The 10,997-nt window shown below is 61.1% G+C and overlaps 3 protein-coding genes across 3 annotated transcripts; 1 reads left to right on the forward strand and 2 right to left on the reverse strand.

Annotated features, from left to right (window-relative positions):
* Positions 1 to 8: 8 nt before the first annotated feature.
* On the reverse strand, positions 9 to 4,710 carry ACA1_215970 (EGFlike domain containing protein; the record flags this gene model as incomplete). The annotated part of the gene is made up of 21 exons (XM_004337080.1): positions 9 to 145; positions 230 to 355; positions 502 to 729; positions 859 to 978; positions 1,064 to 1,207; positions 1,300 to 1,370; positions 1,452 to 1,644; positions 1,685 to 1,794; positions 1,869 to 1,998; positions 2,073 to 2,216; positions 2,268 to 2,390; positions 2,490 to 2,600; positions 2,686 to 2,811; positions 2,913 to 3,016; positions 3,080 to 3,299; positions 3,392 to 3,500; positions 3,626 to 3,698; positions 3,820 to 3,922; positions 3,994 to 4,126; positions 4,291 to 4,466; positions 4,590 to 4,710. 21 exons carry the CDS (start codon positions 4,708 to 4,710, stop codon positions 9 to 11), a joined length of 2,802 nt encoding a protein of 933 aa, XP_004337128.1.
* A 281-nt stretch (positions 4,711 to 4,991) lies between these two features.
* Positions 4,992 to 6,639, reverse strand: ACA1_215980 (adhesion regulating molecule region protein, putative; the record flags this gene model as incomplete). The annotated part of the gene is made up of 4 exons (XM_004337081.1): positions 4,992 to 5,746; positions 5,842 to 6,034; positions 6,136 to 6,341; positions 6,597 to 6,639. 4 exons carry the CDS (start codon positions 6,637 to 6,639, stop codon positions 4,992 to 4,994), a joined length of 1,197 nt encoding a protein of 398 aa, XP_004337129.1.
* A 102-nt stretch (positions 6,640 to 6,741) lies between these two features.
* On the forward strand, positions 6,742 to 10,493 carry ACA1_215990 (uncharacterized protein; the record flags this gene model as incomplete). The annotated part of the gene is made up of 15 exons (XM_004337082.1): positions 6,742 to 6,845; positions 6,928 to 7,141; positions 7,254 to 7,322; positions 7,407 to 7,487; positions 7,561 to 7,626; positions 7,742 to 8,279; positions 8,393 to 8,493; positions 8,571 to 9,008; positions 9,090 to 9,199; positions 9,337 to 9,439; positions 9,476 to 9,523; positions 9,636 to 9,927; positions 9,995 to 10,050; positions 10,146 to 10,256; positions 10,362 to 10,493. 15 exons carry the CDS (start codon positions 6,742 to 6,744, stop codon positions 10,491 to 10,493), a joined length of 2,463 nt encoding a protein of 820 aa, XP_004337130.1.
* Between the last annotated feature and the right edge of the window lie 504 nt (positions 10,494 to 10,997).

A 10,997-nucleotide genomic window follows, 5' to 3' on the forward strand; every position in this document is an offset into this window, starting at 1 on the left:
TCTCTCTCTCATAGCCCATCATCACCTCCAAAGTTGACCCGACCTGTTCGTAGGCCCTTGTTGATCTGGTAGTCCTTGTAGGCGTTGACAGCCTTGAACACGACGTAGGCTCCGATCACGCCCACGATCAGCAGCACAGCCCCGCCTGTTCCTCGCACACACTGCGCAGCATTGTCAGTCGCCACAGAAACAAGGGGGGGATGCTGAGCAGATGATGATGTGCGCGTACCGCCGAGGGCTCCGCCGATGGCAGCGTAGGCCGTCATGGAGCTGTCGTCCGACGAGCTGCCCTGCGTTTGGCTCTCGGAGCAGTCCGGTCCGCCCCAGAAGGGCTGGCACACGCACTGCGGCGGGTCTGTGTCGCCGCTGCACCTTCCGTACCGCGAGCAACCAGACAGGCACACCGCTGTAAAGCAGGTGTGGGTCGTGAGCAGCTGTTGAATGTGCAGCGTGTGCTGTGTGTGAAGTGTGTGGTCGTGCGTGTGTGATGGTGCTGCGTACGTGTGCCGCAGTCGGGGCCGGTCCAGTGCTTGTCGCAGCGACACTGGGCGGGCTCGACACTCGAGTCGCAGGTGCCCCGCCCGTTGCAGTTCTCCTCGGCGCCCGGACACCGCACCACGGAGCAGTCAGCACCGCGCCACTTGTCGGCGCACTGGCACGTGCCATTGACGCAGGTGCCGTGCTCGCTGTCCGTGCAGTCGGCAGGCGAGCCCGGACACGACAGCTCAACTGTGCGCCCGTATGCGTGTGTGTGTGTGTGTGTGTGTGTGTGTGCGCGCGCGCTGTGTGCGTGTGCGTGTGCGTGTGCGGTTAGGTCTGTGTGGCCTGGTTTGATGGCAGATTGAGTGGTGGAGGTACAGATGGAGCAGGAGTCGCCGTAGAAGAAGGCGTCGCACAGGCACGTCGGGTTGGCCACCTCGGTAGAGCACACGCCGTGGCCCGAGCACTCGGCTTGCCCCTCCTCCGCCTCACACGCCGCTACAACAGATCAACGTGAGTGCCACGGGCCGTGTGCGTGGTGTGTCGTGTTGCGGTTGATGCGGAGAGTAGGGGAAGGAGGTACGAGTTACGCAGTCGTTGGCAGGGCCAGGCAGCCAACCGGTTCGACACTGGCAAGCCGGCTGATCGCTGCCTTCGGCCACCGAGCACGACCCATGGCCGGAGCACTCGGGGAACACGCTCCAGTCATTCGCCGCCAGACAGTACGCTGCGCCACCGATTGGGCAATGGTGGTGAGGAAAGGTCCATCGTGCAGTCGGTGAGCAGCCTGTTGTGAGGGGGGGGGTAGATGATTCGTACGCGTGTTGCAGTCGGCCCCGCGCCAGTCGCCATCGCAGGCCGTGCACGATTTGGTCGCGTCGCCCACGCAGCTGTATGTGCGCAACGTTTATGGAATGTTGACATTTCTCATGCTTGTGAGAGTAAGAGGTGAACAAGAGCGCGTTCGTTACCTGGCGGCGGCACAATGCGAAGTGGCGGCGCAGTCGGTCAGGGCGACGGAGCAGTTGACGCCGGTCCAGCCGGCCGAGCACACGCAGCGCGGCGGGTCGAGTCCCACCTCCACGCACTTGCCGTTCGCCGAACAGCCGTCGCCCAGCGAACACTCGGCTACGGCGTGGCCGCCAACCAATCGCGTGAGTACGACTGAAGCACCAACCAACCACAGGGCGCCCACCAGTCGTACCGACGGAGCAATCGGCGCCGGTCCAGCCGGAGCTGCACCGACATTGGGGCTCGATGACTCCGCTGACATTCACAGCCACGCACTCGCCACGATGGTTGCAGTCCGGCGTTCTGGGTTCAGTTTACAGTGAGACGGTTGCATAGCAACAAACCAAAACAGAAGAGAGAATATTGCTAGAGTGTACCCGGGACAGTCGGGATGTGAGCAATCGAGACCACGCCAGCCTTGGTCACACGTGCATTGGCCCGACGTGCTGTTGCACTCGCCATGGGCTGTGCACTGCACTCCGCCTCGTCCGGGACATTTGAAGTATGCTGCACCCGACACCCGCATATCGTTAAAATTCCAACCCCATAGACCAGCCAATCTCAAGTGTGCGGTGACGTACGGGTGGAGCAGTCGAGGTCGGGTCCGAGTGTCCAGCCCGTGAGGCACTGGCAGTGCGGCGCGCCAGTGTCGGCCGCCGTGCACACCCCGTTGGCCGGGCTCGTGCAGTTGTTGCTGCAGATCGGCACTGTTACAGGATCACGGTCTGATGTTTAGACAAAGAAAACTGAGTGGTGAGGTTGTGGTGTGGTGGTACCAGAGCAATCGTTGGGCTGGCCGGCTGGCCCGGTCCAATTGGCGTGGCATCGACAGAAGGGCACTGCCACCGTGCTCACACACTGGCCATTGCCAGAGCACGCCGGACTTCCAGGGCAATCCGCTGTGATTGAGACACACAGCCCCGCCATCGATCAGCCACACTACGGTGTGCGTGTTGTGTGATTGGAGGGGGGGGGGTTGTGTTTGTGCGTGTTCATACGAATCTCGCAAGCGAAGCCGGTCCAGCCCACGGGACAGGGGCAGCGTGGTGAGCCCGTCGAATCGTCGCAGATTGCGCGCCCGCTGCACGCGGGAGTGCCGGGGCAGTAGACTGGGAACGGTACCGCAACACAACCAGTCAGTGGAGTGAGCGTGCACAATGGGGTTTGGGGGGGGGGCGACTTGGTAACTCGTACCGTTCTGGCAATGGGAGCCTGACCTCCCGGGAGGGCAGTTACACCCAGAGTAGCCAGAGTCAACGCCCAGGAGGGTCGAGAACGAGTGCGACGAGCTCACCGAACACGGCTCAGAATTTAAGGGTTCTGCACACAACACCCACACACACACGCACACACCAATTAGGCCGGAGATGGTTAACAAAGAGCGAAATGACAATGGAAAGAGAGGGAAAGGGGACACGCACGAGGGTCCCACGGGTTGTAGCAATACCACACGCATTTGGGCGCCTGAATCTCCAACGTCGGCAATGCACGATACCTACCGTAGGATGTAGGGAAATCCTTCGGCCTGTAGGCAAACATTAGTTACCTTGTATCGAGTGTGTGTCGTGTCCTGCGGGGAGGGGCGTACAGTCCGCCGGTGAAGTTGTCGAAGAAGAAGAGGGAGGGCGGCTCAATGGGCGGCCAGCCCGAGATGGGGATGTTGATCACCTTTTCGACCTCCTTGAAGATGCATATCTGAGCAGGGACGAGGCCTCTCTTCCGCGCAGGGGCGGTCGGCTTGCGCAGGATCAGGTTGACCGTCTTGATCTGCGCGACGGGGTCGGTTGCGGCGGTGTAGTTTTCTGGAACTGGTTTTGATGATGATTGACAGAAAGCGGTACAATCACGAAAGGTGAGCGTGCGCCAGGTTTGAGAAGAGTAAAGTTGTCTGGCGGCGCACTGTAAAGCTCGAACGTTGTCTGCAGCTCCACGGTCAGGTTGCCTTCCACCAGCCACCTGGCCCACGTGTATTGCATCGTGGCGTCGGCGTAGAGGGTGAGCATGGTCACCTGTGTAGCCGTGTGTTGTGTGTCGTGGTGTTAGGTCGTGAGTGCCATGGAACGCACGGGAGATGATGGGCAGTAGATGTATGTTGGAGAGGCATGCAAAGTAGTAATTTGGCGAGGGACTTGACTTCGACGTTGCCGTTGAAGGTAACGCTGCCCTGTGCCCAGCCCGCGATCGTGGTTAAAGGCGACGTCACCGTGCTGTTGCATCGCGACCAGCCCGCCAACCACACGACGCGACATGACAGCACACGATCACACGTGCGACACACGGACAATGTGAGACCAGCAGGAGAAGCATGCAAGGCAACATGTCACGAACCAGAGGGAGCCGTTTTCGGCGGCTTCAGCGCCCACGAGAGGGCTGGTGAACCGCACCACGCCGTAGGACTCCACCACCAGCTCCTGCTCCACCGTCAGGCTCACTGCATCAAGACGACAAGCTCTGTCACAGAGAGAAGCTGTCAAACACGGGACATTGGTGGGGCACGATGACCTCCGCGTAGGACCAGGGCGGCGTAGCACCCGGCATTGCCGAGGCCCGAGCTCTTATCGCAGCAGTCGGTCAGGGAGTAGTTGGAACCCACGGTGAGCCACGCCACCCGCAGCTCCTGCCCCGTTTGGAGTGCCTACTCGCCGTTTTGGAGCCAAGCATTAAGATCAGCCAATCATGTCTCCTCCAAGTGATGAAGTCGACATAATCCAGGTGCGGAATGACGTAGCCTGGGAAGAGATAAGGCAAGAACGTCGGGTGGTGGTGATGAGAAGGAAGGGGGAGGGGGAGAACACGCACGTCGACGATGACGCTGTAGGTCTGGTTGGGGAAGGTGGAGATGAGGACCGAGTCGTGCGCGGTGGGCACGCGCGGAGAGCCGGTAGTCGCATCGCGCCAGCTGAGTGGGTCCCACCAGTGGCCATCGGCCGGCTCCGCCCACTCGATCGTTGGGGGCAGCGACTCCGCTCCGGTCCCTGAGCACCACCGATCGTCAACGCCGGCTGGTAAAAAAATGAAGAACGAAAACGAAGAAAAGAACGAAAGCTAAAGGCGAAGCACGAAAAAAGAGAGGGATGAAGATGATGACGACTGCGAACCAGGTGAGTGGAGAACTGATGCGAAGACGATGAATATCACCAGGAGGACGCGAGGAAGGCCTTCACTTTGACGGCCGAGGTAAGTTGTGGTCGGGGAAGTGGCCAGAGTCGTGTTTGACATGTTGTGGTTAGTGGCTTCTTTGCAGTGGCGGCAGAGAGATGAAGTGGTCTTCTGACCTGATTGCTTCTCTGTGAAGCGGATTTCCTGCGCACACCAAACACCCGCCCCCGTGCAACAGCCGGGCAGCTGCGGCACGTGCCTTGACTGCTTGAGATCTGGTTTCGGCCGCTGCAAAGAGGCGTTCGAAAAGAAGAGAGCAAATGTTTGAGAAGTTCTGGTTGCTGGAATGTACAACCCAACAAGGGGGGGGGAGAGTGAGAGGAGGAGCGATGGGACACGCTTCAGGAGGTGTCCATGTCACCGTCCTTGCCGCTGCTGCCATCCTTGTCGTCCTTCTTCTCGCCGCCTGCGGGCTCGTTGCCGCCTTGTGAGCCTCCCTGCTGTTGCTGCTGGCCGCCGCTCTGCCTCTGCGATTGCTCCTGGAGGGCGCGAAGGAAGTCCTGCACGCCGCCACCGGCGGCCGAGGCCGGCAGACCGAGCGCCGGGAGCACGTCGGCCAGGGCGCCGGACTGGAGGGCCGAGTTGAAGGCCTGGAGCGCCTGGTGGAACTGCGGCGAACGCACCAGCTCCCGTAGCTCCTCGGGGTTCCGCTGGCCCTCGGGCAGATAGGGCAGGAGCTGCTCGGCCACGGCCGGATTGCTGAGCAGTGGGAGGAGGGCCTCCGACGTCATGACCGAACTCAGGTCGACGTCCTCGGGCGCCTGGCCACCAGCGGCGCCGGCACCGCCGCCCTGTGCCGCACCCAGCTCGCGGAGGATGTTCTGCAGCTGCTGCTCGCCGATTGAGGCGTCGGTCGACCGAGCAGTTGTGGTCGGAGCGGGCGTGGAGGGAGTGGGGGCGGCCGAGCGCGCGCCGCCAGCAGCAGGCTGGGCGCCCGAGGGAGGAGCCGAGGCCGCGGCAGCACCGCGAGCCGATCCTCTGCGAGCACCACCGCCGCCGCCCATACCGCCGAGGCCACCCATGCCCATCATGGCCAACAGCTGCTCCTGGCTCATTCCCGCCAGACCCGGCACGCCACCAGCGCCGGCCTCACCTCCTGCATGGTTTATAAAAGCGCATAGTCAGCATTTGTTTGCTTCTAAGATGAAGAGCTAAGTGTGGTAGCGTGTTGAAGCAAGTTGCCGCGCGCACCTTCAGCGGCGGGAGGACTGTTGAGGGCCTTGTTGACCTTCTCGCACAGCTCGGCGTCCTTCTCGTCGGATGGCTCTTGCATCCAGAAGAACAGTCTCCGTTCGGTGCTCTTCCACTCCAGAAGGAAGACGCGGCCAGTGGTGCACTGCTTCACCTTCTTGAACACGGCCTCATCGGGGAAGATAATCAGGTCCTGGGTGCGACACAGCGTGGTGTCAGCTGAGCGCCTTACTTGACCAGTGCGAGCGCAGCAAACGAGTAGGAGAGAGGGAGGAGAGGGCAGGGGAGGGTTACAGTTTCTACTTGGCCAGTGGATCTGTCCTTCCACCTGAAGTGCATGAGCTGATCGTCAGGGCTCTGGGCGAGTTCGATTTTGCCCTTTCGCTTGTCAGGGATCACCATTTTGCCCCTGATCAGCATCTTGCCCGCTTTGAACTCTACGAGAGGTTTCTGTGGGCCAAACATGCAAGGATTGAGGATGCGGGTGTAAATGCGAGTACCTGAAGGCACAATGGTAGAAGTGAAGGCACAATGAAATGAGATAACATACGTTTCTGTTGGTTGGGGCGGCAAAGATGGATTGTGCTATCGGCGTGGCCATGGTGAGTAGCGCTACTACTGTGATTGATTGAGTGGGAGGGGAGTAACGCGTTGTCTGCGGTTACAGACAGAAATCGCGAGCTCAGAATGCGCGCCTGTGTGGGATCGAGATGTGAAAGACCTTGGCCGCCAACAAACGCTGTGCTGTGTCGTACCCACCACATTCCTCAGATATTTGAAATTGGATTGCACTTTCATCGCGATTTCCCAGATTCCAGTAAAACTGAGAAGAATGCCCCGTCGACCCAGCAATAAAGAAAATAATGGAAAAATCAAAAAAAGCTGCTGGTGTTCTGGGAGATGACGGCAACAGTGCGGCATCTAGTGTTCATTGTGGACACAACGGCGGCCATGGGACCCCACCTCCCCGTGCTGCGCGATGCCTACATTGATCCGCTCATTCGGTGCGCAATCAATTCTACGCCGCCCCAAAATATAAATTAATCTAAATCAGAAATATTCTATTTTATAAAATGGGTGGTACAGTACGGTGGTGGAACAGAGCGCGAGCAAAAAGGAGAAGCTCGAGCTGGCCATGGTGGCCTTCAGGGACTACCCACCAGCGGGCAACTACGTGGTACGCGTGTCGGGCTTCACGCGAGACCCCAAGCAGTTCGGGTCGTGGATGGACCGCCTCGACTTTGCCGCCGGCGGACACCAGACAGTGCCCCTCGCCGAGGCCTTCGCCGCTGCCTTCAACGTACGCGCGTACCCCTTCATGCGGCGATTGATGCGAGAGTTATTCAGTTCTTGCTCGGCGAGGTGGACTGACGTGATCGACTGATAACCATTGGTTGGCTCTGCCACGACAGTTGAGCTATGAGCGCATGGCGAAGGAGCGCTACTTCGTGCTGGTCTCCAACACCGCTCCCTACCAGCAGGTTGCTATGCCTTGATGATGATGATGATGACGCTGATGTTGGGATGTGGTCTCGCTGACATTGGGAATGTGTGTGTTTCCATAGGGAATACCGGCGCGACTGTACTCCATCCCGGGCCAGCCGCTGGGAAGCACTGCCGCCGACATCGCGACCACGTTCCCCAAGGTCGCCACGCCCTCCAGCTGCACTCTATAGATCTTGTTCGCGTGCCGGCTTCCAGCTCACATTGCGCGTCCAGGCCCAAATCGCATTGTCGGTCATTTCGCCGCGGCAGCTCAACGAGCTCGCCGAGATCTTCCAGAAGGTACCGGCAGACCTCCTCTATCCCCTCTTCTCCTCGTAGGACGCGTCGTGGCATACGTCAGCTGACCATCGCTCCCCTGTGTCCACGATATCGTGCACATATCGTGCTACAATAGGCCACGATCCCCGGATGGGCCGAAAGTCGCGGGTCGAAGCCCGACGTGCCGCACATGGTGCTGCTGCGCGGCCTCAAGATCGTGTCGACACTTCCCACCTCCTCCGCCCCTTCCGCGTCGGCACCGCCGGCCGCGGCCACCGCTCCTGCCGTGACGATGGGCGGCCCTGCGGCTGTGCCGGTGGCCCCGCCCGCCATGGTCGTGCCCGCGGCCGCCGGCGCCCCCGGGGTGCTGGGCGGGACGATGCCCACGGCCCCCGCAGGCATTCCGAACATTCCTTCAGCTGCTGCCATCTCGGCGGCCACGGCGGTGGGCGGCAATGTGCCCGTGGGCACCATGGCTCCGCCCACCGCCGTGGCGCCGCCCATGGGCTCGCTGGGCGCCGCGCCGGTGGTCGCCAACACATCGCCCTCGCGACTTCCGGTGGGCGTGCCCGCAGGGGCAGCCATGGTCGGAGTGACTGGCGGTGGCGGAGGCGTGCCGGGCGCCATGCCCGTCATCGGCGCCTCCGGCGTTCCGGTCGGCAACCCTGCTGGAGGTTCTGATCCCTGCCCCGCATCTCTTCTTCTTCTTCTTCTTCTTCTTCTGCTTCTTCTTCTTCTTCTTCTTCTTCTTCTTCTAATGCGTTGGCGGTCGGCGGTGGGTGTGCAGTTCCGCCCATGGCCTCGGCAGCGTCTGCGGCCGCCATGCGAGCGGCAATGACCGCCAAGGCCGCCGGGATGTCCCCTTCGTTGGGACCCACCGGCATGCAGGTTCATCATCTCCCAAGTCATTGCTTTGTGCTTTTGTGTGTCGTGTGTCGTGGTCTGACTCAAGTGCGTCATATCAGCCGGCGATGAAAAAGGCCAAGACGGACGTGGGGCCGCGGCCGACAGCACAACAGATGGGCGGGATGGGCGGGATGAACTCGCCCCTGGGCGCGCCCCACCCGGGTGGTCCCTTCATCCCCGGCAACGCACCACTCGGCGGCGGCGGCGGAGTGCCCTCCACCGTTGGGCTCAACCCCGGCGTCAACCCCGGGGCGCCAGGCGGAGGAGGCGGCAGCATGGCCTCGCCCACTGTCGACAAACGCGGCCTGCCGCCGCAGGTAGCCATGGGCAACGCCGGCGTGGGAGTGGCCGGAGTGGTAGGCGCACCGAAGCCGCCGCCGACGGTCATCAACCTCACCAACAGCGCCGGCGGCATCCCGACCCCCGGCGGCGGCCCTCCGCCGCAGCAGCAGACCGGTGGCGCTTCGCCCGTCGGAATGCCCGGCGCGCTGCAGACAGTATCCGTAACTCCTCCATTCTTCACATTCCTCCATTCTTCCGCGTTCACTCACACGTGGCTGGCTGCGTGGGTGGCACAGTCGACCAAACCGATCTGGGAGGGCACGCTGGCTTGGCTCCAGGGCCAGAACGTTGCTCTCCTCTGCAGCCTGGCCGCCTACCCGCGATCCAAGATCGAACTTTCGGCCTAGTGCGCTCTCCCCACACATCGTGTGCTATGTGCGGCGTGGTGTGTGTGTGTGTGTGTGTGTGTGTGTGTGATCGACACGTGAAGGCTAAGCTGATGTCCTATCGATATGTGTTCGTTCTCTTGTGATCGATGCGCAGCGGCACCAAGGAGTGGCCGAGCCAGCTGTCGGTGAGCGGCGTGTGTTCGTCCAAGGACGCGCTGCAGATGCACTACAAGTCCGCGCTCGTGCTCCACTTTTCGGTGCAGAAAATCATCCCCCCGACCACGCCCGGCCAGCCGCCTCCCTACAACCACTTCCTCAACCAGCTCGTCTCCAAGTCCTGGGTGCGCCACCCATCACCATTTATCGTCAATTTATTTTATTTATGTTCACATTTACTGTTACATAAATTTCAACTTTCTAACATAACATAATGCAACAAATTACATCATATAGGCGGCGGTGATCACGTTGCCGTCGAAGACGCTGTTCATCATTCCGCACAAGGAGACGCTGCTCGGGCTGATCCACTCCAAGCAGCACCTCAACATCCGCCCGTTCGCCACCGGCCAGCAGCAGGGCCAGGTGCCACAGGGCCAGGTGCCGGGCCAGGGCAACCCGCAGCAGCAGCAGCAGGGCCAGGTGGTGCAGGGACAGAACCCGCAGGTGGTGCAGGGACAGAACCCGCAGCAGGCCGCGCAGGCCCAAGCAGCCGCCGCTGCCCGCCGCGCCGCCGCCGCCCAATCGGGTACGCAGCCACACAAGCGCCGCCCAATGCCAGATCAATGAGCACTGACCCTTCATTCTGTCGACAGGAGTGCCGGGCCAGCCTATGGGCGGCTTCCCGGGACAAATGGGCGGCCAGCTGCAGGTGCCCACCGACTCACTGATCACCATCAGCACCCGGGCTGGGCCACTCACTTGTTTGTGTGTCGTGTGTCGTGTTGTGTTGTGGCTTTTAAGCAGGGTGGAATGGGCATGGCCATGGGCCAGGCGGGCGGAGCCGTGATGGGCGGACAGTCGGGGCATCCGGGCATGGTGGTGGGTCCACCACCAGGCCAGGGTATGGCCGCTCCGGTATGTACTCGCCTTGCGTCCCCCTCTTTCTTTCACTCCACGCATTCTTTATGTTGAAACGCACACGACACACGACACACACACAACACTCACCAGGGAGGGCAGGGCGTGGGCCACGGAGGGTACTCGGGCGGTGGCGGCTTCCCTGGACAGCAGTCGGGCCAGGGCGGCGGCGGCGGAATGCATTCCTTCCAGCACATGGGCGCCGGTACGGCCAACCTTTTTGGCGACTGGTGATGGAATGACTGAATGGCTGATCTTGGCTGATATGTCATCGTTCAGGCGGGGCCGGCGGGAGCTACTCCATGGGCCAGCCCATGAACACGGGCGGCGCCCCACAACAGCCCGGGATGAACTTTGAGGGCATGGGTGGACAGCAGGCACGTCTACATCTTCCTGCCCCCCCCCTCCACAATAACCTCGCGTGTGTTCTCCTTGCACTGACCGGTTGTGTTGCGCACACGGTGCAGTACTACTCGGCGGCCACCAATCCCCAGCTGCGACCGAAATAGTAGAAGACACCCCACACCCCACCTTCGGAGACCCCGATTCTGTGTACACAGCCCTTTCCTCTCTATCCCTTGCAGCCACAGCAAACAAAAACTTTTGAACATTGACAATCTTGCTTGGGGATGCAAAGTACCTTGTTGGAGTGCAAGATGGTTCTTTTCCTTACCAAGATGGTGCAGCAAAAACGTGTACAAGGCGTGTGTACAATGTTGTTTGAATGTGAATGATTTA

Source organism: Acanthamoeba castellanii, assembly GCF_000313135.1.
Source record: "Acanthamoeba castellanii str. Neff unplaced genomic scaffold scf7180000084758, whole genome shotgun sequence".
In the NCBI taxonomy this organism is placed as follows: domain Eukaryota; phylum Discosea; order Longamoebia; family Acanthamoebidae; genus Acanthamoeba; species Acanthamoeba castellanii.